Source organism: Erinaceus europaeus, chromosome 6, assembly GCF_950295315.1.
Source record: "Erinaceus europaeus chromosome 6, mEriEur2.1, whole genome shotgun sequence".
Classification (NCBI taxonomy): domain Eukaryota; kingdom Metazoa; phylum Chordata; class Mammalia; order Eulipotyphla; family Erinaceidae; genus Erinaceus; species Erinaceus europaeus.
Genome location: NC_080167.1, coordinates 2,201,833 through 2,227,433, shown reverse-complemented (window position 1 = coordinate 2,227,433; position 25,601 = coordinate 2,201,833). Strand labels below are relative to the sequence as shown.

General features: G+C 56.7%; 2 protein-coding genes and 1 long non-coding RNA gene across 6 annotated transcripts in view; 1 reads left to right on the top strand and 2 right to left on the bottom strand.

Annotated features, from left to right (window-relative positions):
• Positions 1-25,601, top strand: part of LOC107523668 (merlin) — a 263,651-nt gene that overhangs the window by 159,981 nt on the left and 78,069 nt on the right. The gene's annotated exons all lie outside the window — the stretch shown is intronic.
• LOC103119336 (NF2, moesin-ezrin-radixin like (MERLIN) tumor suppressor) overlaps positions 10,603-25,601 on the bottom strand; it is a 58,522-nt gene continuing 43,523 nt past the window's right edge. Inside the window, exons 10-15 of one of the 3 annotated variants that reach the window (XM_060192873.1) lie at positions 24,295-24,408; positions 20,943-21,065; positions 20,410-20,589; positions 14,726-14,763; positions 13,430-13,535; positions 10,603-10,757 (exon numbers count right to left, since the gene is read on the bottom strand). In XM_060192873.1, coding sequence (XP_060048856.1) covers positions 10,626-10,757; positions 13,430-13,535; positions 14,726-14,763; positions 20,410-20,589; positions 20,943-21,065; positions 24,295-24,408 — 693 coding nt within the window. In that variant the 3' untranslated portion in view covers positions 10,603-10,625. Of the gene's footprint in view, positions 10,758-13,429; positions 13,536-14,725; positions 14,950-15,275; positions 15,399-20,371; positions 20,590-20,942; positions 21,066-24,294; positions 24,409-25,601 lie in introns of all 3 variants that reach the window. The other 2 variants (XM_060192872.1, XM_060192871.1) reach the window with 2 other exon arrangements.
• On the bottom strand, positions 17,207-18,984 carry LOC132539066 (uncharacterized). Its single transcript, XR_009550363.1, has 3 exons — positions 18,096-18,984; positions 17,863-17,907; positions 17,207-17,296 (listed from the first exon to the last, which is right to left on the bottom strand). It is a non-coding gene; the product is annotated as an uncharacterized LOC132539066 (long non-coding RNA).

The window sequence follows — 25,601 nt, the reverse complement described above, 5'->3', positions numbered from 1 at the left end:
TGCATATTTATTTATATATTTAGTCCGATATCACATGAGGGGTCATTTCTTCTGCTCGATAGATTTTAACTTACAATTGAAGGGAACTTTGGCACACAATACATTTCCTTTTGCAGATACTACACACTACTACAACTACTACTGCACTGTTTTTGACAGTGACATCCAATGCACAATGGATTAGTATTGCATGGCTCTAAATTAGTATTGCATTCACTCTTTTACCTACAATGTTTTTAACCTCACAAATATTTATTCTGTTCTTTATTGGGGGATGAATGGTTTACAGTCAACAGTTACATGTAATAGTGGGCACGGGGGTAATTTTTCCCACTTTCCCTGTATTTCTGTACATCCTTTGTAACTTTCTTATTGAGGAGAAGCAAACAGTCATAAATTGAGAGAGCAGGGCCCAAGCAGGAAGAGAGACAGAGAGACAGCTGCAGCTCTGATTTGCCACTAGCCCAGCTTTTCCCTAGCTGGGTAAGAGGTGACAAGGGGCTCCAAATGGGGTCCTGGGCTTCCACATAGTTCCCTGGCAGCTTCACAGGTGTCCCTCCAACCCATGCTCCCTTCGTTGTCCATGTAACTATCGATCTGCTCTAGGCACTTCTCACCTTCATAAGCCAGAAACTTAACACTTCTCCCCTCCACCCATGAAACTTTGACCTTTTACATGGGTGCAAAACGGCAACACCAATCCAAGTTATTTCAGGGAAAAGTGTGTGCCTCTCGGAGGGTGTGTGTGTGTGTAAGTGTGCATAAGTGTGTTTCAGTTATGATTAGCGCTGTTGTTTCTTTATTCCTGACGCAGGGTCTTAGGAACTGGGTTGTGCTATGACAAAGGAAGTTTCCACTGCACAAGTGGTTTTGCAAGTACGAATGGCACATTGGATTGTGGACACTGTTGTGCATTCTCCCAGGTGGTCCTCAGATGGGTTCTTTCCTTTGCTATTCCCATGCTGTGTGTAATTTTCTGGGTAGACTCAAAGAGGAGCGGCATGGGGAGCTCAGCTGCATTCTGCTGTGTGTCCACAAGGTGGCAGCAAAGACCATAGTTGAGTGTAGTGATTCTGTGGAATGAGCAGAACTCTAGGATTTTTGGCCCGTGGACAGCAGGGTTGAAATTGACATAGAGTGCCCTAGACATCTGTTCTTTCCTGTGGGGTGGGGGATCCCCCATTTGGCTTTGCAAGGGGAAGGGGTTTCTCTCTTTGTCTGGGATGACTCTACTGGGAGCTTGTGCATCCCTGTGCTCAGCTGCATTCTGCTGGGTGTCCACAAGAGGGCAGCACCAGGGCGGGACTAAGGCTCCATGGGGCAAGTGCCCCGAGGCCCTGGGCTAGGAGAGAGTTCTTTCTTGTATCTAGGGAATATTCTCACCTCTGGCCAGAAGGCCCGCCCAACTAGGAGCACAGCTATCCCGGGTCAGGAGTTCTGCCAGCCTGCTGGCTCCTGGAGGGATTCCTGAGTATGTCCTCAGGGCCCAAGTGTAAAAGGTGTTTCCAATTGCCTTGATTAGCAGGAGCCAGGCCCAAGGTGAGAGGCGGGGCTGCGATCTCCACTGGAAGCTCCTGACTCAGCCAATGGAGGCACCCATCTTCCTTTTGTCTCTCCATAGCAAGGGCCCGGGGAGTTTGTGCTTCCTGCAAGCAGAGAGACTTTGTATGGGACACTCTTGCATGCCTACTTCTGGGAATCTCTCTGAGTGTGATGTGTGGACACCAGGACACCATGGTCAGGGATGTCAGGCCACAGGAGCAATTCCCTGAGCAGGACCTAAAGGGTAGGTGTAAGGGGCCGGGTTCATCCACTATTGTTTTGTCGAACAGAGTTCCCATCTATGTTGAAACACAGCTCTGCCCGGGTGCTTGCTGGGCTTGTAGTCTGCTGCCCTGAGCAGTGGACTGAGAGTCTGGAGGCTGAGTAGGCAGCCAAACGTGACCGGACAGTCTCATGCACCTGAATTCTGTGGGGCGCCCCAGCTTCCCCCAGTGACAGTGTTTGGATGATAGTGAGGCATGGGATTGAATGGGGAACTCAGGAGAGTGAGACATGAGAGTCCCCCTGCATATTCATTCTTGCTTAGCCAGAATCCGGGCTAGCTGGCTTGCCCTGACCAGCTAGGTTCTCTGTACATAAGTTGCAGGTGAGGCTGGCTCCCTTGCCACCCATGCTCTGAGACTACTACAGGTGAGCTCTGAGCACACACAGACACACACAAACACACACACACAAACACACACACACACACACACACACAAATTAGTGTCAGGTCGGATAGTACAGCATATGGTGAAGGCTGGGGCTGTCTGGGGTCTGTGGGCATGAGAGCTGCTGCCTCACAATCTCTACAAACCAGCTTTGAACCTGTCATCAATGAACACAGTCTAGGAGGTTTTTGAATTCTGGTCTCTTTCCAACTCTTCTATTTCTCTTCTCACCTTCTCTGTCTCTGACTCTCACATGCTCTCACTCACTCTGTCTGCACTCATTAATATTTTACTTATATACTTATTTTACTGACAGGCCCAGATATACAAAGAGAGTCACCAGAGCACTGCTGGGCTCAGGCTTGTTTTGTTGGCGATTTCACCTAGGCTACTGAGCCTCAGGTTTGTAAGTCTCTCTGGCACAAGCCATACTCTGTCTCCTCATAGCCATGCCAGTATCCCTCAGAGTTTATAATAAAGATACACTTACATATATGTACATATTTATCAATCATTTTTAGAATTGTTGACCTTTTTATTTGATCTTAATGCAGATTTACCGCATTTATAACAGCCTCCTTATTCATAAATAATTGGCCACATAGTTGGAGCAGGATTCACTACAATTATAAATTATAAACTTTCCAGGAGCATTTCCAATAGCCTTGCGATCAGTATCCTTATTGTAATTATCATAGCACAGAACTTTCCTCCATTATCTAGTGTAAGCTTCAAATCGTATGCGTTTCTTTTCATTCTCGGGAATTCTTCATTTGCCTGGACCCTGTGTGTCAGGGAATTTTTGAAGCAGCCCTCTGTTTCTCAGCAGACGTTTTCTATGTTTCTGCTGTCATCAGGTCTTCCTGTGGTCTTTGTTTTTATTTTTATTTTTTTCAAATCCTCCTAGATCATCCACATTTATTTGCATATTTATTTATATATTTAGTCAGATATCACAAGAGGGGTCATTTCTTCTGCTTGATAGATTTTCTCTTATAATTGAAGGGAACTTTTGACACACAATACATTTCCTTTTGCAGATACTACACACTACTACAACTGCTACTGCACTGTTTTTGACAGTGACATCCAATGCACAATGGATTAGTATTGCATGGCTCTAGAGAATGTTCACTATTTAACTTACAATGTTTTTAACCTCACAAATATTTATTCTGTTCTTTCTTGGGGGATGAATGGTTTACAGTCAACAGTTACATGTAATAGTGGGCACGGGGGTAATTTTTCCCACTTTCCCTGTATTTCTGTACATCCTTTGTAACTTTCTTATTGAGGAGAAGCAAACAGTCATAAATTGAGAGAGCAGGGCCCAAGCAGGAAGAGAGACAGAGAGACAGCTGCAGCTCTGATTTGCCACTAGCCCAGCTTTTCCCTAGCTGGGTAAGTGGTGACCAGGGGCTCCAAACAGGGTCCTGGGATTCCACATAGTTCCCTGGCAGCTCCACCAGCTGTCCCTCCAACCCATGCTCCCTTCGTTGTCCATGTAACTATCGATCTGCTCTAGGCACTTCTCACCTTCATATGCCAGAAACTTAACGCTTCTCCCCTCCACCCATGAAACTTTGACCTTTTACTTGGGTGCAAAACGGCAACTCCAATCCAAGTTATTTCAAAAAAAAGTGTGTGCGTCTCTGAGGGAGGGTGTGTGTGTGTGTGTGTGTGTGTGTGTAAGTGTGCATAGGTGTGTTTCAGTTATGACTAGTGCTGTTGTTTCTTTATTCCTGATGCAGGGTCTTAGGAACTGGTTCCATGGCTGCCAGTTCTTAGCAACATCGCCCCGCCAGATATTCGTCGGGATGTGGCATCATCTAAGTTCATTTCCCACGTCTACACTCGACCGGACCTGCCAATATACACAGAAATCTTTGCCCACCCTGTCCAACGCTTGACGTCTCGTCACCCAATGTGGTCCCCTATGCCTACAGTGAACTTCTCTGTTCCAGACTCTTGGAAACAGAGTTGGCAGTCAGCTGAGGTCAAGAACAAACACCTCATCACAGACCCCTGCAAGCGTCAACCCGGCTTTGACCTGGCACGTTATGATCGGGCCCTCCTCAATCGCTATCGAACAGGCCATGGCCGGTGCGCCGCTATGTTCCATCGCTGGGGAGCCAGAGACGACCCGAACTGCCCCTGCGGCTACAGACAGACTATGACCCACATAGTCAACGACTGCCACCTCTCCAGATTCAAAGGAGGTCTCGAAACTTGACATCAGGCTCAACCTGACGCTGTTGACTGGCTACGGAAGAAGGGCAAACGCTAGAAGAAGAAGAAGGAACTGGGTTGTGCTATGACAAAGGAAGGTTCCACTGCACAAGTGGTTTTTCAAGTATGAATTGGCACATTGGATTGTGGACACTGTTGTGCATTCTCCCAGGTGGTCCTCAGATGGGTTCTTTCCTTTGCTATTCCCATGCTGTGTGTAATTTTCTGGGTAGACTCAAAGAGGAGCGGCATGGGGAGCTCAGCTGCATTCTGCTGTATGTCCACAAGGTGGCAGCAAAGCCCATAGTTGAGTTTAGTGATTCTGTGGAATGAGCAGAACTCCGGGATTTGTGGCCCGTGGGCAGCAAGGTTGAAATTGACATCGAGTGCCCTAGACATCTGTTCTTTCCTGTGGGGTGGGGGGATCCCCCATTTGGCTTTGCAAGTGGAAGGGGTTTCTCTCTTTGTCTGGGATGACTCTACTGGGAGCTTGTGCATCCCTGTGCTCAGCTGCATTCTGCTGGGTGTCCACAAGAGGGCAGCACCAGGGCGGGACTAAGGCTCCATGGGGCAAGTGCCCTGAGGCCCTGGGCTAGGAGAGTGGCGACAGTGTTTCTGGGTGTGCCCCAAGAGCATGGCCAGCCTAGCGCAGGCAGGCAGTGTCCTAAGGATGGGCCCAGACAGGAGCTGTGGGGGTCGTGTTTGCAGAAACAGGGCCTTCAGAGGATGGCAGAAAGTCCCCGGGGGCGGGCCTCAGAGCCCGTGCCCAATGAGCCTGAGGGGAGGGCCCAGTGGGTATTCATAGAGACAGCTGGCCAATCAGAGAGGAGGAACGTCACCCTCAGGGGCGTGAAGCAAGAGCTGGCCAATGAGAACAGAGGAGGAGTTGCGAGGGCGGGCCTCAGAGAGCAGCCCACCGCCCAACTAGGAGCGCAGCTGTCGGGGTCAGGAGTTCTGCCAGCCTGCTGGCTCCTGGAGGGATTCCTGAGCATCTCCTCAGGGCCCCAGTGGTAACAGGTGTTTCCAACTGCCTTTATTAGCAGGAGCCAGGCCCTCAGGTGAGGGGCGGGGCTGCGATCTGCACTGGAAGCTCCTGACTCAGCCAATCTGGCTCCACTGCGTCTGGTTAACTTTTTCCCCTTTTAATTTCACGGAATGAAAAGGAGAGGGAGTCGGGCTGTGGCGCAGCGGGTTAAGCGCAGGTGGCGCAAAGCACAAGGACCGGCTCAAGGATTCTGGTTCGAGCCCCCGGCTCCCCGCCTGCAGGGGAGTCGCTTCACAGGCGGTGAAGCAGGTCTGCAGGTGTCTGTCTTTCTCTCCTCCTCTCTGTCCTCCCCTCTGCAAATGGCGCCCACGTGGACCTGACCTGCAAATCTCTCAGATAAGTTAAAAACAATTTGGCTACCTATGCACTATGGCCTTCTCTTCTGCTTGATCTCCAAAGGCCTCTGCCCTTTCTTCACGAGACTGTTTCGCTATTTCTGGAACATTTATCTCTGGACCCACTCTGTGGTTTCTACTAACTCAGGAGCACTCGGAGCAGCCAGCGGCTGGGAGAAGCCAGCGGGCGGGGGCCGAGGCGCAGAGCTGCCGAGTCCACCTGGTGGAGCAGCCAGCCAGCCAGCCGGCCGTGCCCGGACAACCCCGCGCACCTCGCCCGCAGCCCCACAGCCCACAGGAGGCCGATGCCAGCACGCAGGCCATCCCACAGGAGCGGCTTTCCACCGCGTGGCGCAGGACACTGGGTGCGGGCTCCCTCCACGCTGCGCGGCCACTGAGAGCAGGACAGCAGGCATGGCAGGGCCATGGGGCAGGGCCACGGCAGCCTATCCTGGCCGCCACCCCTGGGCACCTCGACCCACACCTTCTGCACGGCTGGCCTGCCCACCCTCGTCCTATGAAGTCTGGACAGATCTGGGCCCCCCCACCCCCGAGACCGCGGGCCCCCTGCCGAAACTGGGCCCCCTGGCCGAGATCTCCAGCTTGGATTTGAAGGCAGACGAGCTAGAATACGCAGAGATTCGTCCAGAGATTGCAGCCTGCAATTCCTAGAAGTGGAGCTGCGCGAGAGGCCACCTCCAGATGGTGACCCCCCAACAACGGCTGAGACAGTACAGATCTGAATTCGTGTTTAAAATGACATGTCTTCGTAACAAAGGTTTCTCTCCTTGTGTATTAATGACCATGTTTATGTGTGTGTTTAAAGTTTGGTAAACAGTAACTTTAAGGTTAAAAATGTAACTTTAAGGCTAAGTTCTTACTAGGCAAAGTTAAATGAAAAAGGTTTTCAACGTAATTCTCATAAAGATAAAATTAACTTACATTTAAAGTCTGAAGTCAAAATTAGTTAACAATCAATATATTTTAACTAAGTTGGTCTAAACAAGACCTGCGCACACCTAGGGTGTGTCTCCATCTTGAATGGGTGTAACAAAAGGTTAAATAGACTTGTTGATATGTAAAACTCTCCATTACCTTCTCTATTAGAAATGGTAGATTGCACAATGGCTATGCTAATTGTTCTCATGCCGGAGGCTTTCTTTCCTGCGCACACCTAGGGTGTGTCTATGGGTGTAACAAAAGGTTAAAAGACATTGTTGATATGTAAAAGTCTCAAATTCCTTCTCTATTAGACATAGTAAGTAAATTGCAGCCTGCTCGGAAAAAATTAAACAACACCCCTCCTCTCTCCATTTCTCTCTGTCCTATCCAACAATGATCTCATCAATAACTACAACAATAAAAAACAGGGACAACAAAAGGGAATAAATATATTTTTTAAAAATCTCATTAAAAACATCTGTTTGTGACACAGAGACGCTCACAGCACCAGCCCGACATCTGCAGTGCCAGGTACAGAGCCTGGGATCTCACACCAGCAGATCCTGAGCCCACCACCAGGCCACCTCCCTGGCTCAGGGGGCAGCGTGGGCTGCAGGGAGGCTGAGCCAGAGTCTGCTCAGGAGACAGCTCTGTGGACCCGGCAGCCTGGTGGTGGTGGCATGGCACGGTGGCTCTGTCTGTCACGGGCCCCTTCCCCGGTCAGGCCCCCTGGTAAAGCTGCTGGCCACACGCCGCCTGGCCAGCACATTGGGGTCCTGTCCCTAAGAGGGTGGAGGCCGGGCACCTGGGCACTCAGTGTGTGCTGGCTGACTGAAAGCCCCAGTCTAAGCAGCAGGGTAGCAGAGCCTGGGGGGGGGGGGGGCTGGGGAGAAGCTGGCTCTGTGCCCAGTCTCCGGGTGTCCCTCTCTGGACGGTGGGCCCAATCCCGATCCCGGTCTTGTCTCCAGGGCTGGGGGAGGAGGACTCGGAGCAAGTACCCCTGGCACAGCCCTCGGAACAAGGCAGCTTGTGCGCGCGCCGGCCCCAGTTGCCCTGCCAAGTCTCCTGGCTCCCCACTAATAAGCCGCGTGTAGCAGGCATCTGGCCTTCCTATGCCGGCGCCAACTCCAGAAGCCCCTCGGAAAGCGGCTCCAAGAAGCTCGGGCACCGAGGCTCCGGCTCACAGAGCTCCCTCCCCAAGAGCCCCCAGGCAACCAGGGTGGGTGCTCAGAGGGCCCTGTGCCCATGGCTGGTGAACCCTCCAGGCAGGGGTGGGGCCACGGCCTCGGGAGGAGAGTTTACCAGAAGGCCTCAGAGGACTGGCCAGGGGCCAGAGCCCTGCCCTCACAAAGGGGGAGACCTGGGAAGGGACCCCCGCCCCACGGCACTCAGTGTGGACCCTTTGTCACCACCAGGAGCTGCACTGAGCCGACCCTCCCCACACGGCTCCCCTCTCTCCTGTGTGCGCGCCTGTGCATGTGTGTGTGTGTGTGTGTGTGTGTGTGTGTGTGTACGCAGGGCCCAGGCCGTGCTGGCCTTCCTGGTCTCCAGGGCAGGCAGAGGAACAGGGAGGCCTGCCGTGTCCTCAGGCGGGGAGCCCAGGCTGTGGGCAGGCTGTTCACACACCAGCTCCAGGAATTCCTGGATCCTTGGACACAGGCTGGTGCTGGCTGTGCCTGGGGTGCCAGGGGCGAGGCACTGGTGGCTTTGGAGCCCACGGAGCTGGGAGAGCCTAGGACTCAGGCGCCGAGGCTCCCAGTTCCATCCCAGCTGCCGCGCGTGCTGGAGCGGTGTCCTGGCTGCCCCTCACAGCACCTGCTCCACACCTCCAGGAACAAGACTCATCACTCAGCTGTCAACAGGTACTAGTGCCGGGCCTGTCGCGTGATTTCACCACTCCCGGCAGACACCCTCTCCACCTTTAATTCCCTTGAAGGCTTATTTACTAATGAGAGCAAAGAAAAGAGAGAACTAGAGGGAGTCCAGCAGTAGCACAGCAGGCTAAGTGCACGTGGCATGAAACCAAGGACCCGAAAGGATCTCAGTTCGAGCCCCCAGCTCTCCACCTGCAGGGTGGTTGCTTCACAGGCGGTGAAGCAGGTCTGCAGGTGTCTGTCTCTCTATCTCCCCCTCCTCTCTCAATTTCTCTCTGTCCTGTTCAATAAAGTGGAATAAATTGGCTGCTGGCACTGAGCCCCAGTGACAACCCTGGAGGCAAAAGAAAAAAAAAAGCTGAAACTTGGAATACTGGGGGAGAAAGATGAAGCCGGCAGCGGTACAGGGGAGGACTTGCCAGTGAAACGTCACGGTTCCTCCGGTGGCTCCCTTTTAAGCGTGAACAGTGTCTTTAAAAAAAATCCCGAATGTGGTTTCTGAGCTCTGCACAGAGCGCGGGGCGCCCGGGGGACTCACAGCTCTGTCGCCCAGAGGCGGGCAGGCCCAGGCCGGAGGGTGGGGGTCGGAAACGGGGTCCTCGTCCGGGGCTCCCAGCCCCGGGCCCGCACCTTGACGGTGTTGCGCTTGTTGCTGGGACCGGCCCGCTCGGAGCTCTCGTGCAGGGCGTCCAGCGCCGTCTCTGGCTCCATGAGCTTCAGCGCCTCGATCTCCATCTTGAGCTCCTTGAGCTGCTCCTGCAGGTGTTTGCTATTCTCCATGAACTCAGCCCTGCGGGCAGAGAGGGGCTCAGCCAGGAAGGAAGGAAGGACAGACACCGTACTCCACCCTGCGGGCAGAGAGGGGCTCAGCCGGCACTGGGAGGAAGGACAGACACCGCAAGCTGGCGCTCTCGGAGGGTTCTGCATCCACAGCCGGAGGCACGGGTTCGATTTCTGTGCCATCGGCAGCACAGAGAGCAGGGCCCCGGGCACCCAGACCCCCAAGAGCCCGCACCCTCACCATCCAGGGCTGACTGGAGCTCCCTGGCCCACACCGGGAAGCAGGGAAGCACAGCCCACGGGAGACGGCTGCAGGCGGGGGCCACAGTCAGGAAGGGGAGAGGCCCAGAGGTGCCAGTGTGGTTCAGGCCCAGCTGGGAAGCCTCAGGCGCCAGGGGCTGAGTCCCAGAACCTCTGTCCCCGGGGTTCTCACTGCCACACGGGCTACTGGGACTTGATGAGAGCTCAAACGCTAGGGCCTGGGTAGTTCACTCAGTAAGGTGTGTGCACAGCCCAGGTTCAAGTCCCCGGACCCCCTGGAGGTGAGACAGCAGCAGGGAGGCCGCATTGCTGTGGTGTCTCCCTGCGTCTATTGGAATATACGCAGATATCTTCGCCCACCCTGTCCAACGCTTGACGTCTCGTCACCCAATCTGGTCCCCTACGCCTACACTGAACTTCTCTGTTCCAGTCTCTTGGAAACAGAGCTGGCAGTCAGCTGAGGTAAAGAACAAACACCTCATCACCTTGACCCCTGCAAGCGTCAACCCAGCTTTGACCTAGCACGTTATGATTGGGCCCTCCTCAATCGCTATCGAACAGGCCATGGCCGGTGCGCCACTATGTCCCATCACCGGGATTCTATTGGAAACCAAGTGAGTAAGGAAGCCCACCCAGGAATGACTCCCAGTGAGGGAGCAGACACGGACACGGAGACATGCTGGCCCCGCAGCCCGGGCCCATGGCGTGGTGGGCTCAGGTCTATCTGACCTTTCCTGAGAGCTGGCCCCAGCAGGAAGCACCCAGCGTCAGACCACACACAGGCACCTCGGGAGAGAACACCCTCTAGCTGAGGGCTGGGCCCCCATCCCTGCCCACACCCGGGCCGCCAGCAGAGCAAAGAGGGCGCCCTTCCAGGTGGCCCACCTGGCCAGCCAGGCCCTTCTGCTGTGATTAGGGATGGAGGGGAGGGGAGGGGAAGGACCACCTACTTCACTTTCTCAAGCTCCATGGACAGCTGCTTCATGTCTGTGTCCTTGAAGTCGAAGGACAGGCTGTCGCCCAGGAGGCCGAAGCTGGGGATGTCGGGAGGTAGCGGGGTTGGGATGGGGTTCATGGGCTGCGAGGGAGAAGCCTCCATTAGCCAGGGAGGGCTGTGCGCTGACCACTGAGCCTCCCTCAAGGCCCTGCCTCCCAGCACCCCGGGCTCTTGTTGTGCCCCGCCTCAAACACGCCCTATAGCCTGCAGGTCAGACACATGAAGGTGCTCCCCACCCAGCCGCTTCCTCAGGACACACCCAGGCCCTGAGGATGGGGAGGGCAGAGTGAGAAGGTGCCCTGATTTGAGCAGGTGGAAATCAAACTCCCCCCTGCACGGGGGAGAGGCAGTGGCACCCCTGGCTGAGTGTACATGCTGTCAAGTATAAGACCCTTCTTCTAGTGTTTGCCCTTCTTCCGTAGCCAGTCAACAGCGTCAGGTTGAGCCTGATGTAAAGTTTCGAGACCTCCTTTGAATCTGTAGAGGTGGCAGTCGTTGACTATGTGGGTCATAGTCTGTCTGTAGCCGCAGGGGCAGTTCGGGTCAGGATGCATTGGATCGACCTTCCTGTGGTGCACCCCGTAAGTACCCATTCATTGGGGAAACTGACAGATCCTTCTTAGCCGACTGAATCCACATGGATCCCAGTCACTTTCAAAGCCAGCAACAAGCAGCTCCTGACAGCTTTCAAGCTGTTGGTCCTGCTCTTCGAGTCCTCCAACTTAATGTTGAGGGGCTGTCCTTTGCCAAACGCGTTCTTATTGGTCAATTGGTGATACAGCATCAGGCAGATGTTATCTGCCTACAAGAAACACATATAGCAGTTGATGAGGCTGCTCGATTCACCATCAGTGGATTTGATTTAATATAAGACCCTGATCCCCACCGTCAGGGGAAGTTTCACGAGCACCGGAGCAGGGCTGCAGGTGTCTGTCTGTCTGTCTTCTCTACCGCCACCTGCCCTCTCAATCTCTCTGTCCTATCAAATCTAAGTAAAATAAAGCAAAACAAGTTTTAAAATGTTCTTCTTTTTTTTTTTTTAAATTAACCAGAGCACTGCTCAAGTCTGGCTTATGGTGGTGTGGGGGATTGAACCTGGGACTTGAGTCACAGGCATGCCAGTTTGTTTGCATAACCATTATGCTATCTACCCCTGCCCTGAAATGTTCTTTTTTAAATTGTTGATTGGGACAGGGTGGTGACACACCTGGTCGAGCGCACACGTTACAGTGCACAAGGACCCAGGTTCTAGCCCTCAGTCCCCACGTGCAGGGGAAAGCTTCACGATGATGAAGCAGGGCTGCAGGCGTCTCTCTCCTTCTCTGTCTTCCCCTTCCCTCTCAATTTCTGACTGTCTCTATCCCTTAAGTAAAGATAATAGAAAAAAAAATTAAAAACCAAAAACGACTGACTGACTTAGTGAGTGTGTGAGAGAAAGCTTGAGTATTGTTCTGACATTTTGCAGTGCCAGAGACTGGACTCTGGTCTCTCCTCAGAGCCGCTCCTCCCTCACATCTAATAACTCTGCCTCCCACATCAACAAATCAAGAAAGAACTCAAGGAAAGCAGAAATGAGCCTGTGCTGTCCTCCACCCCACTCCCCTAGGGCTTTCTGAACTGCCGTAATTTGTCACCACGCCTTTGCAGATCGGACGCCCGAGGGTCACCCTGGTGCCCTAGCATTTTCCCGGCTAGGACCTCTCTGCGGGCATGTGCCTGGGCCAGTCGCCGGGGAGGGTGGCAAGGCCTGTGGCAGGCCGTCTGGTGTGTGCTCAGGGGTCCTGAGGGCCAGGCGGCAGGGCATTTACAGAGTTTGATCCTGGCACCTTAGGGTGCCAGGTAAGAGCAGCACTCTTCTCTCTCTCATTTAAATAAATGAGACTTTTAAAATTGATTAAATACATAAAAAGAGAGAGAGAGCTCTCTTCTGGGATTTATCCAATCCTCAGAACATTAAAAAAAATCAATAAATAAAAATGGAAAAAATGGCCTCCAGGAGCAGTGGATTCCTGGTGCAGGCACCAGCCTCTGTGATACTCCTGGTGGGAAAAATCAATCAATCAAGAAAGAGGCGCCAGGAGGTGGCGCACACATCACAGGGCACAAGGGCTCGGTTTCCCCCATCCGCAGCGGGAAATCTTCACGAGTGGTGAGGCAGGGTGGCAGGTGTCTCTCTGTTTCTCTTACTCTCTATGTCCCCTACCTTCTCAATTTATGTCTCTATTGAATGAATGAGTAAATAAGTAAATAAATATAAAAAGGAATGATTAAAAAAAAAGAAAAACTTGTGGTCTGGGAGGTGGCGCAGTGGACAGGGCATTGGCTTCTCAGGCATGAGGCCCTGAGTTCAATCCCCGGCGGCACATGTACCAGAGTGATGTCAGGTTCTTTCTCTCTTTTTTTATATTTCCCATTAATAAATTAGCCAAATCTTTTTAACAAAATCAATCAATGAAGGAAAAGCAGAAAGAGACACCCCACGTGTGAGCCTAGAGGACCTGAGCTGCCCCTGGGCCCTGCAGTCCCCAGCCCCCAACAGGTGTGGCGCCTGCCCTCCTCCTGGCTGTCCCGGGACCCCCAGACTTGCACAGTGCCTGCCCGGACTGCACACTCAGTGAGGCCTGGGGCTGCGCCATGTGGAGGTGGACTGGCCCTGGCACTGGCCAGCTGGGGACTGAGTTCGGAGAGGCCTCGACTGGCCGAGCTCAGGCTCTGCAGGAAGGGCGGGCAGCTCCCAGGCCCCCCAGGCTCACCGGGTACGTGGGCTTGGTGGTGATTTCCAGAAGCTTCTGCTTGGCCCTCCGCTCTGCTTCTCGGGCTTCCTGCAGGTCCTGCTTCAGCTGATCTGCCTCCTTGTTCCTGGGGGGACAGGGGGACGGGTGCTCAGCTCCGAGATGACGGTGGAGTATGTCCCCTCCACACGCCGGGGACTTGCGCACTGTAACATGTGCGCTAACCGGGTGTGCCACAACCTGGCCCCTCTACTCTTTCTCAGAAAACAAAAACAGAAACAAAACAGAAAAAATTGGGTGAGAAAATAATGTGTGTGTGTGTGGGGGGAGGAGGTTCATCCACCAGCATGACATCTTTTTAAATTTTTATTTACTTATTATTGGACAGAGACAGAGAGAAATTGAGAGGAGTCGGGGAGACAGAGAGGGAGATAGAGAAAGAGAGACACCTGCATCTCTACTTCACAACTTGGGAAGCTTTCCCCCTACAGGCGGGGACCAGGGTCTTGAACCTGGGACCTTGTGTACTCTAATGTGTGCACTCGACCAGGTGCGCCACCACCTGGCCCCACCTTTCTAAATTAATTTATTTATTGGCTAGAGACAGAGAAATCAAGAGGGAAGGGGGAGATAGAGAGAGAGAGACAGAGAGACGCCTGCAGCCCTGCTTCACCCCGTGAAGCTTTCCCTCTGCAGGTAGGGGCCGGGGCCTTGAACCTGGGTCCTTGTGCACTGTGCATAATTAACCAGGTACGCCACCGGCCGGCCCCAGCATCTTTTTTCCAAGATTTATTTTACCGGTCACAAATGAGGGGAGCGAGGGGGTTTCACAGGAGGCAGAGAGGAGCACAGGCCACACTGGCAGACACACCCAGAGCTGGGTGAACTGGGAGCCTCAGGCGTTCGAGTCTGCCGCACCACCAGTTGAGCCCCAGCAGTTGAACCCCAGAGTCAGCGCGGTCAGCACAGAAACAAAAAACAGAGCGGACGTCTGGGAGGCGGTGCCACTGAGGTTCCCCTCGGCTGTGCTTGGGACCTCAGACCCACCAGGGTGGGCCTCAGGGAGCGAGCAGCATGGCAAGTGAGGGTGATCCCCACCCCCCAAGGCCCTCCGCTCACGGCCACCGTGGCCTGTCTGACGGCTCGTGGTGTGGCCAGGGTGACCGTCAGAGGGGACATGGCACGGTAGGGTAACGAGGGGCCCACTGAGCGAACCCACTGGGGCCGCCAGCATCTCCGGTCCCCGCAGCCCAGCAAGAAGCAGTGGCCCGGCCGGAGACCTGGTGCCCAGGACACCCCCGTGCCCTGGCCCCTGACCTCCTCTCGGACTCCTCCGCAATCTTCAGGGCTAGCACCTCCATCTCGGCCTCCAGCACCTTCTGCTCCATCAGGCGCTTCTCCTCCTCCATGAGGATGGCCGTGGCCTTGATGCGCTGCATCTCCTGCTCGGCCTCCGCCGCCTTCTGCGCCAGGAGCTTGGCCTCCTCCTCCGTGATCTGGGCCTTCTCTGCCAGCAGGTCGGCCGTCTCCTCTGCCCGCATCTGCAGGGGGGGTCACAGGCTGGGACCCCACACGGCAGCCCCTCTGGCCGGCAAGAACCGAGGCCTGGAACTCAGCACCCCATCCCCAGGGTGCCTACAGGGCACGGGGCGTTGGGCACTGCCAGGAAAGACCAGAGTGAGCCCCATTTTTCCAGCACCCATTTGAGCCAGTAACTTATGAGGCAGAGAACGGCTCCGTGCCCTCCCTGTAGAGCAGTGGGAGGAGGACGCCCACACAGACGGCAGGGAGGGGGAGCCAGTGCGGTCCGGCCACCCACCAGCAGGCAAGGGAGAGGCAGGAGGAGGGACGGGGCGGGCCAGGCTACCAGTGCCTCGTTGGCCATCATGGCCTCCTCCTTCATCTGCAGCAGCCTCCACTCCAGCTCGTCTCGCGTGCGCTCTGCCTCCTCCCGCATCTGCTTCTCCCACGCCAGACGCTGCCGCTCCATCTGCAGGGCGAGAGGCGCCACGGCTCAGCCCCGATGGCGGGAGGCCCCTCCAGGCGGTCGCCGGACTCCGGGGGCCTTGTTCTGAGGGGCACTGCTCAGGCCTCCCCTTGGACCTCTCGCCACCTCCACCGTCCTATGAGGCTGACTGCAGGCTTGGTGCCTGTGCCCTCAGAAGACGCGCATCTGTGTGCTGGGGGTGCTGGGGGTGCACCCGGGCGAGTGCCCACATCACCAAGCACAAACACTCAGGTTCAGACCCCTGCTGTCCACCTATACGGGGGAGCTTCAGCAGTGCTGCAGTGTGTCTTTCTTTTGCCCACTCTGTCTCCCCATCTCAATTTCTCTCTGTCCTATCAAAGAAAAATAAAAGGAATCAGGCGGTAGGTAGCTCAGCAGGTTAAGTGCAGGTGGCACCAAGCCTAAGGACAGGCGTAAGGATCCCAGGTCTGCAGTTGTCTGTCTTTCTCTCCCCCTCTCTGTCTTCCCCTCCTCTCTCCATTTCTCTCTGTCCTATCCAACAAGGAGGATGTCTATAACAACTAAAACAGCAATGAAAAACAATAAGGGCAACAAAAAGGGAAAATGAATAAATAAAAAATTAAGAAAAAAAAACTTTTTAGGCCCTTGCTCCTTGCTGAGTTGTCACTACAAAGGGCCCCTGGGTGTGACGTGTGTGTGAGTGTGTGTGTGAAACTGTGTGAGTGTGTGTGTGACTGTGTGAGTGCATGTGTGTGAGTGAGACTGTGTGAGTGTGTGTGAGTGAGACTCAGTGTGTGTGTGAGACTGTGTGAGTGTGTGTGTGCGTTGAGTGCTTGTGTTTGTGTGAGTAAGTGTGTGTGTGCATGTGTGTGAGTGTGCGTGCGTGTGAGTGTGTGTGTGAAGGGACGGGACAGTTCTCGCCTCATGGAGACGCGGCTGCTGAGCCCTCGGGGGCAGGCAGGCTGGCAGGGCAGAGACAGGCTGTGAGCAGAAGCCCGTCACTGGCCGGCTTCTGGTTCCCTAGAGGCCCTGCAGTAAGCACAGGTGGCAGGCCCCCAGGGCCTGCTGAGCAGAGGCAGCACAGGCCTAGATGCAGGGTGGTGGTGAGTGTGAGGGAGGAGCGCCCCTCTACTCCTGGCTGGAGCACGGCTCCACTCTGGCTTACGGCAGCACTGGGCCCTGGGGCCTAGGGCACAAGAGTCTGCAGTGCAGGCCCTGCCATCTCCCGGCCGGGGGTCACTCACAGAAGAAATCTGTGTCCCCAAACCTTAAGAGCACCAGAAATCAGTGTGGCTGCTTAGAAGCGAGGTGCATGGACTGTGCTCTCCTGTGGAGGGTCTGCCCCTGGACCGATCCCTGGGGGAGGGAGGGCAGAGAGGCCTAAGGGTTCACCCGCTCAGCCCGGCGACGCTGAGGTCACACCAGCCGCATCAAAACGCCAAGTCTAGGGGCGGGAAGGCAGCTCAGCCTGTCAGAGCACAGGACTTGCACACAAAGCCCCCAGAGTCCAGCTCAGTACCACCTTGTGCCAGAGCTGAGCAGTGCTGACCTCTCTCCTCATAGTAAACAAAGATAAGTCGAGTCTGTGCCTTTATTAACCTCTGATTCAGTACTCTTCTTTACTTTTTGGCCACAGCTCTGCTCGGCTCTGGCTTTGGCTCTGGTGCTCCATGCAGGCCAGAGACTCCCACCCTGCTCGGCAGGAGCTGCCAGGTGAGGGGCCCAGGGATACGGGTCCCGCCGTAGGCTCCAGGAAGCACCGAGCCAAGAATCCCCCACAAGCAGCACCAGCTGGGCCGCTGGGAGCACCCAGGCACCCGGGTGGGCTGGGGGAGCCCCTGTCCGCAAATGAGCAGGTGCCCTTGCCGGTGGCTGCTGTAGTGTTCTGGGGGCTGGCTCTGGTCCCTGCGGCTGAGGGGCTGTGCACAAGGGCGGCGGTCAGTGTGTTCAGCAGGGGGACTCACACAGACCACTGCCCCCCACTGTCCCGGGGACTCGCTCTAGTCCCCCGCCCCCGGCCCCGCCATGAGGAGCCCGGGCAGGAACACGATCAGAGCAGGCCAGACTACACGCAACGCCCCAGAGCCACAGGCTTACTTTCCTGGAGAAGAAAATGGACTGGGTGGGGGTGGGGGTGGGGGGCCTCCAGGGCCACGCACAGCTGCCAGGGGCTGCCGGCCACGTGTGGGCTTGCAGAGGCCTCACCCCAAGAGGCCTGATCCCCAGAGAGGCAGTGTTCTCAAGGACACCCGCTTCACCCCGCTTCCATGCTGGGTCACCGATCCAAAGAGAACGCCACCAAGACGCACCCGGCAGGACGGGGAGTGACCTCCCCTTGCCTGCCGGTGAGCCCTGGAGGGAAGAACGGCCGGACGCAGCCCGAGCCTGGAAGCACGGCGTGGCCAGCGCCAGGGACAGGAAAGCTCATGCAGGGTAAGTACCACGGGCGGGGCCGCCACCACACAGAGCACCTGGAGGAACCTACTGTGAGGGCTCAAATGCAGATAGGTCTTCTGCCTTGGGCTTGAGGCTAAACCAGCAAAACAGAATGAAGAGAGACAAGAACACATCCTGTGACATCCGCCACGCCACGCGTGCCCTTCACCAAGTCTCCGCCGTGCCCGTGCAGGTGGCGGGGGCCTGGGCTCTGGGTGCCCCACGACCTGATCCACGGCCGGGGCGGCACCCGACGCCTCTGCCCACCCACGGGTGAAAGACCTGTTTGGAGGGAAGCCCAGAAGCCACAGCAGCCAGGAGAGAAGCGCGTAGTCGGATGGGGAGAGACCTTTCCTGCCAGCTCACACCAGAGGAGGCAGCTCTCTGCCCGGCGCCAGGCTAAGTGGAGTGAATAGAGGACTCGGGCGTCCGCTCACTGGACAGCACGCGCGCCTTGCGTGCTAGAGGCCTGGGCCCGAACCCCAGCACCCTATGGGAGGACCATGGGTGGATCAGGGGAACTCTGGCTGGTGGAGGGGTGTGGAGGGGTGTCTGTCCTCTCAATAAGGAATAAAAAAGAAAAAGAAAAAATGAGGCTGGGAGAATGCTCTCCAGCTGTGCACATGCGCAGACCCTAGGCCCACTCTCCAGCTGTGCACATGCGCAGACCCTAGGCCCACTCTCCAGCTGTGCACATGCGCAGACCCTAGGCCCACTCTCCAGCTGTGCACATGCGCAGACCCTAGGCCCACTCTCCAGCTGTGCACATGCGCAGACCCTAGGCCCTCTCTCCAGCTCTGCACATGTGCAGACCCTAGGCCCACTCTCCAGCTGTGCACATGCGCAGACCCTAAGCCCACTCTCCAGCTCTGCACATGCGCAGACCCTAGGCCCACTCTCCAGCTGTGCACATGCGCAGGCCCTAGGCCCTCTCTCCAGCTCTGCACATGCACAGACCCTAGGCCCTCTCTCCAGCTATGCACATGCACAGACTCTAGCAGACACAGCTCACCCACTGCACACACAAACATACACACACACACACACAGACGGTTCTTACTGGGGGGCTGTGAGGGCTGGAATGTAAGGAGCTGTGGAGGATCATGCAAGGATCTCAGTTCGAGCCCCCAGTTCCCGACCTACAGGGGGGTCGCTTCACAGGTGGTGAAGCAGGTCTGCAGGTGTCTGTCTCTCTACCTCCCTCCTCCCTCAATTTCTCTCTGTCCTGTTCAATAAAGTGGAATAAATTGGCTGCAGGCACTGAGTCCCAGCGATAACCCTGGGGGCAAAAGAAAAACAAAAAAGCTGAAACTTGGAATACTGGGGAAGATGAAGCCGGCAGCGATACAGGGGAGGACTTGCCTGTGAAACGTCACGGTTCCTCTGGCGGCTCCCTTTTAAGCGTGAGCAGTGTTTTTTAAAAAAATCCCGAATGTGGTTTCTGAGCTCTGCACAGAGTGCAGGGCGCCCAGGGGACTCACAGCTCTGTCGCCCAGAGGCGGGCAGGCCCAGGCTGGAGGGTGGGGGTCGGAAATGGGGTCCTCATCCGGGAACGTCCAGGGCAAGGGGGCCACCCGGCAGTCCCCTCGCTCCCGGTCCCGCACCTTCTTGACGGTGTTGTGCTTGCTGCCAGGCTTGGCCCGCTTGGCGCTCTCATGCAGGGCGTCCAGTGTCGTCCCCGGCTCCTTGAGCTTCAGCGCCTCGATCTCTGTCTTGAGCTTGTTGATCTGCTCCTGCAGGTGTTTGCTCTCCTCCATGAACTCCACCCTGCGGGCAGAGAGGGGCTCAGTTGGCGCCGAGAGGAAGGACAGACACCATACTCCACCCTGCGGGCAGAGAGGAGCTCAGTTGGCGCCGAGAGGAAGGACAGACACCGCAGGCTGGCGCTCTCAGAGGGTTGTGCATCCCCAGCTGGAGACATGGGTTCGATTTCTGTGCCACCCGCAGCACAGAGAGCAGGGCCCGGGCACTCAGACCCCCAAGAGCCCGTACCCTCACCATCCAGGGCTGACCGGAGCTCCCTGGCCCACACCGGGAAGCAGGGAAGCACAGCCCGTGGGAGACGGCTGCAGGCGGAGGCCACAGTCAGGAAGGGGAGAGGCCCAGAGGTGCCTGGTGTGGTTCAGGCCCAGCTGGGAAGCCTCAGGCGCCAGGGGCCGAGTCCCAGAACCTCTGTCCCCGGGGTTCTCACTGCCACACGGGCTACTGGGACTTGATGAGAGCTCAAACGCCAGGGCCTGGGTAGTTCACTCAGTAAGGTGTGTGCACGGCACAGGTTCAAGTCCCCGCACCCCCTGGAGGTGAGACAGCAGCAAGGAGGCTGCATTGCTGTGGGTGTCTCCTGCTGCATCTATTGGACACCAAGTGAGTAAGGAAGCCCACCCAGGAGTGACTCCCTGTGAGGGAGTGGACACGGACACAGCATGGTAGGGGGACGAGGGGCCCACTGAGCGAACCCACAGGGGCTGCCAGCTGCTCCGGTCCCAGCAGCCCAGCAAGAATCAGCGGCCCGGCGGGAGAAACGATGCCCAGGACACCCCCGCGCCCCGACCCCTGACCTCCTCTTGGACTCCTCCACCATCTTCAGGGCCAGCACCTCGGCCTCCAGCACCTTCTGCTCCATCAGGCGCTTCTCCTCCTCCGTGCGGATGGCCGTGGCCTTGATGCGCTGCATCTCCTGCTCAGCCTCCGCCGCCTTCTGCGCCAGGAGCTTTGCCTCCTCCTCTGTGATCTGGGCCTTCTCTGCCAGCAGGTCAGCCGACTCCTCAGCCCGCATCTGCAGGGGGGGTCACAGGCTGGGACCCCACACAGCAGCCCTTCAGGCTGGCAAGAACCGAGGCCTGGAACTCAGCACCCCGTCCCCAGGGTGCCTACAGGGGATGGGCGGTGGGCACTCTCAGGGCCCATGACTTCACCCAGGGAAAGACTAGAGTGAGCCCCATTTTTCCAGCACCCATTTGAGCTGGTAACTTATGAGGCAGAGAACGGCTCCGTGCCCTCACTGTAGAGCAGTGGGAGGAGGACGCCCACACAGACGGCAGGGAGGGGGAGCCAGTGCGGTCTGGCCACCCACCCGAGTCTGTGCAGGCAAGGGAGAGGCAGGAGGAGGGACGGGGCGGGCCAGGCTACCAGTGCCTCGTTGGCCATCATGGCCTCCTCCTTCATCTGCAGCAGCCTCCGCTCCAGCTCGTCTCGCGTGTGCTCTGCTTCCTCCCGCAACTGCTTCTCCTGCAGCAGGCACTGCCGCTCCATCTGCGAGAGGCGCCACGGCTCAGCCCCAACAGCGGGAGGCCCCTCTGGGCGGTCACCTGACTCCGGGGGCCTGGGTCTGGGGTGCACCGCTCAGGCCTCCCCTTGGACCTCTCGCCACCCCCTCCGTCCTACAAAGCTGACTGCAGGCTTGGTGCCTGTGCCCTCAGAAGACGCGCATCTGTGTGCTGGGGGTGCTGGGGGTGCACCCGGGCGAGTGCCCACATCACCAAGCACAAACACTCAGGTTCAGACCCCTGCTGTCCACCTATATGGGGGGAGCTTCAGCAGTGCTGCAGTGTGTCTTTCTCTTGCCCACTCTGTCTCCCCATCTCAATTTCTCTCTGTCCTATCAAAGAAAAATAAAAGGAATCAGGCGGTAGGTAGCTCAGCAGGTTAAGTGCAAGTGGCGCCAAGCCTAAGGACGGGCGTAAGGATCCTGGTTCGAGCCCCCGGCTCCCCACCTGCAGGGGGGTCGCTTCACAGGTGGTGAAGCAGGCCTGCAGGTGTCTGTCTTTCTCTCCCCCTCTCTGTCTGCCCCTCCTCTCTCCATTTCTCTCTTTCCTATCCAGCAACGACAATGTCAATAACAACCACAATAACTACAACAATAAAGCAACAAGGTCAACAAAAGGGAATAAATAATAAAAAACTTAATGAAGCGCTTAATAGTCTTACGAGCCCCAGAGATAATAACCCTAGTGGCATTACGAAATAATAACAATAATAATAAAGTAAAATGCCTGGCAGGGGCTGGTGGTGGCGTACCGGGTTAAGCACGCCTATCACCATGCGTAAGGATCCAGGTTTGAGCCCCCACTTCCCAGCTGAAGGGAAGACACTGCAGGTTTGTAGGTGTCTCTCTCTCCCTCTCAATCTTCTCCCCTCTCCTCTCAATTTCTCTCTGTCCTATCAAATAGTAATAACAATTAAAGAAAGAAAAAGGGGAAAAATGGCTGCCAGGAGCAGTGGATTTGTACCTGAACCCTAGAGATAACCCCGGAGGCAAAACAAAAGTGTCCGGAAGCGAGCCACCAGTCGGGGACAACACACGGAGCCCGTCCCCACATGCACACAGGGCGCCCCACACAGTGCAGGACCTCTGGGGCCACGGTCTTTGTGGGCCGATGCACAGCTGGTGGGGTCACGGGTGGCTGAGGGCCCAGCACCACACACCTCCCGCATCTCCAGGCTCTAGGAGCTACGTCCCCACAGGCACCCGGAGCCCCCAGTTAGTTCCACTGTACAAGCTTGTCATGGCGGGGTCTGGGTTCGAGCCTCAGGACCACGGCCAGCACATGGGGCAGGGGCAGGGGGACTCCATGGACGGTGGAGCGGTGCTGTGGGGTTTCCCTCACTAGAATAAAGGGTGAGAAGCAGACCCACGGAGGCCACCTCTCAGTGGCACAGCTCTGGGTCCTCGAGCGTGGCCTCTGTCCCAAGACAGAAGAGAAATCGGGGCTCACGGACGTTCCCGGTTTTGTCTGCTACCTGCCCTGGGCCAGAGCCGGGGACCCACTGCAGAGCCTTTCTTCAGCCCGGGACCGACTGCTGAGGGCTCTGAGGACGCCGCCCCGACCCCCTGGACCCTGACCTCGTGCCGGCTGTGTGGCCCCCAGAGCGGACCCTCCCCGCTTCCCGTTTCTCCCACAGCGACCCCCTCGCTCGCCGGCTCAGACCCGAAAGCATTGAGCATCCCAAGCGGGAGCCAGCTCAGTGCCCAGAGGTGCCGCTACCCGCAGACACACGTCCCCCATTGCTGCTCGTGGCAGGAGGCTGGGGGGGGGGGTGCTTCAGGAGGCAGAATGGGCACGAGCAGAAAGGAGCCTGTGGCCTGCAGCCCCTGCAGCGTGTCCGCCTGGCGGGCAGGTGCAGCCAGAGTCTGATCAGCATTCCAGCCGTGAGCCTGAGGCTCCTCACACTCCATCACCTCTAATGAGAAAGGGAGAAGCCGGGCAGAGGACAGGCCAGTGACGCGCAACCTGGATGGGCGGAGAATGGATGGGGGGTGGGTGGATGGAGGATAGAGGGATGGATGGAGGATGGATGGAGGATGGATGGAAGATGGATGGATGATGGATAGATGGATGATGGATGGATGATGGATGGAGGATGGAGGATGGATGATAGATGAATGGAGGATGGATGATGGATGGATGGATGATGGAGGATGGATGGATGATGGATAGATGGATGGATGGATGGATGGATGGATGGATGGATGGATGGATGATAGAGGATGGTTGGATGGAGGATGGATGGAGGATGGATGGATGATGGATGGATGGATGGATGATGGATGGATGGAGGATGGATGGATGATGGATAGATGGATGGATGGATGGAGGATGGATGATAGAGGATGGATGGATGGAGGGTGGATGGAGGATGGATGGATGATGGATGGATGGATGATGGATGGATGGAGGATGGAGATGGATGGAGGATGGATGGATGGATGGATAGAGGATGGATAGAGGATGGATGGATGGAGGATGGATGGATGGAAGATGGATGGATGGATGGATGGAGGATGGATGGATGGATGGATGGATGATAGATGGATGGATGGAGGATGGATGGATGGATGGAGGATGGATGATAGAGGATGGATGGATGGATGGAGGATGAATGGATGAAGGATGGATGGATGGATGATGGATGACAGATGGATGGATGATGGAGGATGGATGGATGATGGATGGATGGATGATGTATGGATGGATGATGGAGGATGGATGGATGGCTGGCTGGCTGGAGCGAGACGGGAGGTGCTCTCCTCAGAGCTGCGCCCAGCACGCCTCATTGACGGCAGTAGGTAGGGCTGTAAGCAGAGGCAGTGCTTCCTGACCCTAGAGCTCACCCCTTATCTCCAGGGCTGTGACCCCACCAGCTGTGCATCGGCCCACAAAGACCCACCAGGGTAGAACAGGTGGGGGAGACACTCTGTGGGTAGGGAATGTGTCCTGCCGGGCACTCGGCTTGGGCTGGAGCCCTGGCACTACACAGGGCAGCACACAGCACTCGGAGAAGTTCCAGTGCTGTGGTATCTCTCCCTCGGTCTGTGTCTCCCCACTTAAAGAAAAAGTCTGCTGGGAGCGGCAAAACTGCCTGGGCAAGGCCCTGGCAGGAGGATCGGACAATGTCTGGCAGCCTGGGGCCACACGCCGCCCCTCCCCGGCCCCCAGACCACCGAGCTCTGGCGGCAGCAGCCCAGACCCACCCTGCTCACCTGTTTCCGAGCCTTCTCCTCCCTGGCCTGGGCTTTCATCTGCTGGACCTCCAGGGAGTCGGCCTTCCTCCTCCGCATGAAAAGGTCGTGGTTCCCAATACACAGCTGGAGGATCTGTGGCCGGGGAGCAGGAGGAAGGTGGAGCCCACAGTGGGTCATCGCCGCCGGGAGCTTGGTGGCCCGAGCACAGCAGGAGAGGGAACACGGGGACTAACGCCACCGATGGCCTCGAGGGCTCAGAGACAGGGCCGGGCCCAGGAGACACACTTCAGAGGTGAAGGCCCACGTGGCACGGCACCGAGGCAAGCCCTCTGGGTCCACTGCCCCGAGCCAGGCTGCAGAGTTCACACAAAAGGCTGGGGAGTGGGGAGTGTCACACGCAGTGGAGCACACATGTTACAGGCATGGGGGTTCGAGTCCCAGGTCCCCACCTGCAGGAGGGAAGATTCTCAAGCAGTGAAGCAGGGATGCAAGTGTCTCCGCCTTTCTATCTCCCTTCTCCCTACTCCCTCTCCATTTTTCTGTTTCTAGCCGATAAATAAAAAGTTTTTGTTTGCTTGTCTAAAGGCAGGTCTGTACAGCAGTTCATTCCCATGAAAATGGAAATAGACAAGGTGGATACACACAAAGAGGACTGAAGACTTGAGCCCCAAGGTCAGGCCTAGAGACAAGTAGAGAAGGGCGTCTGTGATTCCAGAGTAAGAAGAGCCGTCAGGCAGGATGCAGAAAGGGACTGGGGGGATCTGCACTTGCGTTAGTCACGATGGGGGCCTCTGGGAGGTGGTGGCGGCCAGGAGGCTGAGCCACTAGGGGCGTCTGGGAGGTGGCGGCTAAGAGGCTGAGCCACGAGGGGCCTCTGTGAGGTGGTGGCGGCTAAGAGGCTGAGCCACAAGGGGCCTCTGGGATGTGGCGGCTAAGAGGCTGAGCCACGAGGGCCTCTGGGAGGTGGTGGCGGCTAGGAGGCTGAGCCACAAGGGGCCTCTGGGATGTGGCGGCTAAGAGGCTGAGCCACGAGGGCCTCTGGGAGGTGGTGGCGGCTAAGAGGCTGAGCCACAAGGGGCCTCTGGGAGGTGGTGGCGGCTAAGAGGCTGAGCCACAAGGGGCCTCTGGGAGGTGGCGGCTAAGAAGCTGAGCCACAAGGGGCCTCTGGGAGGTGGTGGCGGCTAGGAGGCTGAGCCACGAGGGGCCTCTGTGAGGTGGCGGCGGCTAGGAGGCTGAGCCACGAGGGGCCTCTGGGAGGAGATGGTGGCTAGGAGGCTGAGCCACAAGGGGCGTCTGGGAGGAGGTGGCGGCTAGGAGGCTGAGCC